Genomic DNA, 5,528 nt, shown 5'->3' with positions numbered 1-5,528 from the left:
CAAGAGGGGCCACAGACAGCCCTAATGGGGAGGGTCCTTGCCTCTGCCAAACACCACTATCCCTGGTCAAGTTCACTAACTGCAACAAAGACGTTCCACAAATCGCACCAACTGCACATTTGTTTCAACAGATAACTTTGAGCGCTCCTTCTAGCCTCATACTTGACTGTACTTTAGCTTTCAGAACTATTTCAGTAAGGATTTTATGAAGGTTAGTTGGTTGTTGCTGTCCTGAGGGTCGTGAAACTCCCCAAGTAGGCGATCAGGGGGCTTGGGCAGGCAGTATTAGATGTATCTGCTCGGAGACCGCTAGGGAATACCAGAGCACTGGTCCTGGGTGAGTCTCCCCCGGCGGCGGCTCCATCCACCCCTCCCTCCTGCCCCTTCCGACCCCTCCTTCCTGCCCCCTTCCGACCTCTCCTTCCTGCCCCCTTCCGACCCCTCCCTGCCCGGCGCGTGCTACCCTGCACCCCACACCCGCCCCTCCGGCGGCCTCCGCCCCCTCGCCCTCGTCCCCAGCGTCGTCCTTGTCCCACACCGACTTCGCTCCCGCAGCCCTCGCCGCTGGCCGCACTTCCCGCCCTCGCCTGGATCCACGTCGCCGCCGCCCTCGCTGCCGCGCGCCGCCCCGCGCTCCGCTCGCCTGGCCGCCTCTCCTCGCCGGGCCGCCCGCCCTCGCCTCCGCCTCCGCCTCCGCCGCGCCCCGGGCTCGGTCGGCTCCGCGCCCCTGGCCGCCTCGGCCCCCCGCCGACCCTACCGCTGCCACGGCCAACACGGGAGCCACGCGCCGCCGCCGCGCCGCCTCCACCCGCCCGCCGCCCGGCATGGCCCCGCAGCAAACAGGTAGCAGGAAGCGGAAAGCGCCCGCGCTCCAGGAGGCCGCCGCGGGCTCGTCGTCTCAGGTCTCCGCGGCGGTGGACGGGGACGGGCCGCTGCCGCTCAAGAAGCCCAAGCGGCCGGCGGCGCCGCGCTCGCTGGTGAACTACCTGAAGGGGCGCGAGGTGGGCGCGCGGGGCCGCGCCAGGCTCCCGGGCTTCGATGGCGAGCTGCGCGGCTTCGCGGTGCGGAAGCTCCCCGAGCTGCTACGGGAGCGCGAGCTGCCCCTGGGCACCCTCAACAAGGTGTTCGCGTCACAGTGGCTGAACGCCAGGCAGGTGGTGTGCGGTACCAAGTGCAACACGCTCTTCGTGGTGGACGTGCAGTCGGGCCAGATAACGCGCATCCCCCTTATGCGGGATCGCGGGCCTCCGCCGGCCCGCGCCCAGCCGGGCTGCGGCATCCATGCCATCCAGCTGAATCCCTCCAAGACCCTGCTGGCCACCGGGGGCGAGAACCCCAACAGCCTTGCCATCTACCAGTTGCCAACGCTGGACCCCATGTGCCTGGGCGACCGCCACGGCCACAAGGACTGGATCTTCGCCATCGCCTGGATGAGCGACACCGTGGCCGTGAGCGGCTCCCGTGACGGTACCTTGGCGCTCTGGAAGATAGACCCCGACATATTCCAGGGCAGCATTGCCTGGCACAGCGATGCAGGGCTCCCCGTGTACGCCCACATCCGTCCCCGGGATGTGGAGAACATCCCCAGGGCCAGCACCAACCCCAGTAACCGCAAGGTGCGGGCCCTGGCCTTCAGCGCCAAGAACCAGGAGCTGGGAGCCGTGTCCCTGGACGGCTACTTCCACCTGTGGAAAGCCCGGAGCACCCTGTCCAGGCTGCTGTCCATCAGGCTGCCCTACTGCCGAGAGAACGTGTGCCTGACCTACTGCGATGAGTTGTCCCTCTACGCGGTGGGCTCCCAGTCCCATGTCTCTTTCCTGGATCCGCGGCAGCGCCAGCAGAACATTCGGCCCCTGTGCTCCCGCGAGGGCGGCACGGGTGTGCGCTCCCTCAGCTTCTATGAGCACATCGTCACCGTGGGCACCGGCCACGGCTCTCTGCTCTTCTATGACGTCCGCGCGCAGAAGTTCCTGGAGGAGAGGGCCTCGGCCAGCCCGTACTCCTCTCCAGGGCATGCAGGGAGGAAGCTCAAGCTGACCTGTGGCAGAGGCTGGCTCAACCATGATGACCTGTGGGTGAACTATTTCGGTGGCATCGGCGAGTTCCCCAACGCGCTCTACACCCACTGCTACAACTGGCCGGAGATGAAGCTCTTTGTCGCTGGCGGCCCTCTCCCTTCAGGCCTCCATGGGAACTATGCAGGCCTCTGGAGCTAAGGATGGCCGCCCTGTCCTCAAAGTGCCCAGATTTACCTTCCAGTCCCCTCCCACTTTCCTCTTTCACTCTGTGTTTGTGCTTTTGACTCTGTGTGGCTTTTATCTTCCAGGGGGAAGGGGTCCAGTTTACCTCTGCTTAGTTTATTATGCAAAGAGAGAGAAGGCAAAAGTGGTCCCTGGGGCAATCAACACTTGGCTTTAAGATTTTTCTGCACCTCCTCCAACCACCATCTCTTTTGCCTCTCACATAGAATTTTGGCTAATCCTTAATTGTGTTCTCATTGAATGATTCACACATGCTTTCTCTTGGCTCACACAGTCATGGTTCCTACTATAATTCACTACTTTAGTTTAATCAATGTTTCAATAGTAACTTCAGGTCTTTTACACATTTCAGATATATTGTGTTTCTGGGAAATGTGTGCTATAAAGTGTCTTTTGGGCTGATCTGAGGAACTACCCATCATATAACAGAGCAGGTTTATAGCCCTACTCCAATTAGAAAATTCATTTCAAGTTCTAGATTGTCACCATTTGGGGTATGTTTCATTTGGATGTTGGAAACTGTGTTTGTTGTTTGTATATTGTTGGTGTATAAAATACTTTAAAATATGTTCTCTTTTAAAAGAAATCTTATAATTATGTTCATCCTATTAATCACAATTTTGATTATTTAGTAAAAAATTTAAGCATCAGTACCCCCAGGCCTTCAGTCCTCTTGTCTAAATCCGCTATATTATGGCCTGCTTACTTGGGTAGTATTTATGCTACAAATTTTAGAGCTAATCAGAACTGACCTCTATGTGGCAGGACAATCAGGGAGGTACTTTTTGCGGTGAACATTTCTTTACATTTTAGGTAACACTATCCAGGCAGCCATTTACAGAGAAAGGCTGACTGTTGTGTTCAATGTAGGTGGTGGTGACCATATTTTATTGTAAATGTGGATAAGCCTTTTATCTGGATTGAGTATGTGGTGTACTGCAGGAAAGAAAAATAAAGTATGTTCAGCATTTTGGCAATTAAGTGCTACGCTAAAGTTTCTGAATGCTTAAACATATACTTTATTTTTTCTTAATTGTCCTTCTAGGAATTAAAGTCAAAATCTTCCAGAAGAGAAACAAGGTGAAATATCACCTATACACATAGTACTCTGTATGTTTGTTTTTGAAAAGCACACTTATGCTATTATCTTGGGTTAAAAGATTCAGTGACATCTTGAATACCTTCAGGTCAGTTGCTCAGTCATGTCCCACTCTTTGCGACCCCATGGACTGCAGCATGCCAGTCTTAAATACTTTATCTAAATATATTTGCTACCAGTTAGGACAGTTAGGTGTCTTGTGTTTTTAAGATGATTTAACACACTGGTTTTCATTTACACAACCATACATATTGTGCTCATAACCACCTACTCACATATACTATGTACTTGGGTATGTGTATATGTTACTTCCCACATGAGGAAAAGGCATAAATATATGCAATTTTACATATGAAGATATTTCATATATTTTAAACTACATCTATCAAGACTTCCCACATTTTGTTTTAACTTAAGTAACACATGAATGTGAAAAAAGAATTATACTTTATAAAAGTGTATAGTGAAAATTTAGTCTCATACCCCAAGTTCCCTGATTTGCCTCTGGGTCAGAAGAGTACATCCTGTGTGTCTGTCCACTTAGAGATAGTCTGTGTGTGTGTGTGTGTGTGTGTGTGTGTATGAAAGTATATATGTATGTGCGTATGCAATTTTTATACAAATGATAGCATGTGTTTTACATATCTGTGCCTTTTATAACCAAATCTTAAAGATTTTCTCTCATACATATCTACCTAATTCATTTTAATTGTATGCTGCTGCTGCTGCTAAGTCGCTTCAGTCATGTCTGACTCTCCGAGACCTCACGGACTGCAGCCCACCAGGCTCCTCTGCCCATGAGATTCTCCAGGCAAGAGTACTGGAGTGGGTTGCCATTGCCTTCTCCGTTTAATTGTATAGTAGTCCCTAAAATATGGTTTGGACATATTTTATTTTTTCATAACATTTTTGATGAGCATTTATATTGGTTCTGATTTTGTTACTATGAACTGTTTTACAGTGATTACTTAGGTGCATACATCTTTATGCACATGTGAAAGTATATCTGCAGGATAAATTCCTAGAAGTGGAATTGCTGGGTCAATTTTATACTTAATAGCCAATGCCAATTTACCCTCCAAAAGGGTCCTACCAACTTAATCGCTCATAAGTAATGTATACACGCCTGATTTACCGCACTCTTGCCAACAGTGTGTCATCAAATTCTGTACTCCTTGCCAATCAGATATCCACTTAATCTTGATCCTTTGTTTCTAAGCCACTGTGGCCGAGTTAATTAGATTTGTGGTCAGAGTACCAAGTAGGTTCTGAAATAAAGATCAAGAATATGAGGAAATGAGGGCAAACAATAAAAATATTGTCAAACCAAAGGCAGAGAACACCTGCAGTTCAGGTTCACATATCTGCAAATGGATTACAGAAGACTACATTTCTTAAATGCTCAGCGGGACCTAGTAGGGTTTCCTGGTTTATTGTACCCTGGCTTCACTTGGATTCAGTGCATCACATGTTACTGAAGAAAATCCAAGGAGATGATGAGAGCCTGCACTAGGATATTTGAGGTAAGTGTGGAGAGGGAGGGAGGTATTGGAAAAAATGAGGGGAAAATTAAGTGAACAAGCAGTATTTGGTATTTCTCTTGAAGGGTAAATAAAACCAGAGAATTTAGGTGGGCTCTAAGACTCTGGGATTGAATGTCAGTGAATAGTGGCAATAGATGAATATAGAAAATAGAGCCACAGAGGATATGTGTGGAGGGTGATTAACTCAACTGGGGACATGTGGAATTTGCAGTGCGTTTGTGGCACCTTGAGAACATACCCAGTAAAGAACTGGTTACATATTCCAGAATGAGATTTCTCACTGCTGGAAAGGTGAGTGATATGAAATGCTGGGAAACTCTCCCTTTTAGGGGCAAGCAGAATAGAAAAGCCTTTAAAGGGGTGGGTAGGGCAGAATATAAAATAGAAGAGGCTTATTTTACCCACATGCAAGGATGTCATCAGCATGAGACAACACATATTTCTAATTATTTTATAATTATAATCATTTGTAGTATCCACCTCAGTCAAAAAGGGCAGTTTTATCTCTTGAGATAACATCCCTAAATATTTGCCCCAGGATCTCACATTGGTCCACTAATGAAGCTTTATCCTTGGTCAACTGCTGGTACCTTCTTGGAGAATGAAAAGTCAGACTTTGGTCAC

The 5,528-nt window shown here is 49.4% G+C and overlaps 1 protein-coding gene across 1 annotated transcript; it reads left to right on the top strand.

Moving 5' to 3' along the window:
- The first annotated feature begins 423 nt into the window (after window positions 1–423).
- LOC616656 (DDB1- and CUL4-associated factor 12-like protein 2) lies at window positions 424–3,232 on the top strand. Its single transcript, XM_010821382.4, has one exon. The coding sequence runs from the start codon at window positions 825–827 to the stop codon at window positions 2,214–2,216; it is 1,392 nt and encodes a 463-aa protein (XP_010819684.1). The 5' UTR covers window positions 424–824; the 3' UTR covers window positions 2,217–3,232.
- Window positions 3,233–5,528: the final 2,296 nt, after the last annotated feature.

The sequence above is a fragment of the Bos taurus genome, chromosome X (assembly GCF_002263795.3).
Source record: "Bos taurus isolate L1 Dominette 01449 registration number 42190680 breed Hereford chromosome X, ARS-UCD2.0, whole genome shotgun sequence".
Classification (NCBI taxonomy): domain Eukaryota; kingdom Metazoa; phylum Chordata; class Mammalia; order Artiodactyla; family Bovidae; genus Bos; species Bos taurus.
This window is presented reverse-complemented; position numbering and strand designations above follow the sequence as displayed.

Bases quoted from the DNA above. Each gene is read 5' to 3' on its own strand.
- LOC616656 (XM_010821382.4), top strand. From the start codon at position 825: ATGGCCCCGCAGCAAACAGGTAGCAGGAAGCGGAAAGCGCCCGCGCTC.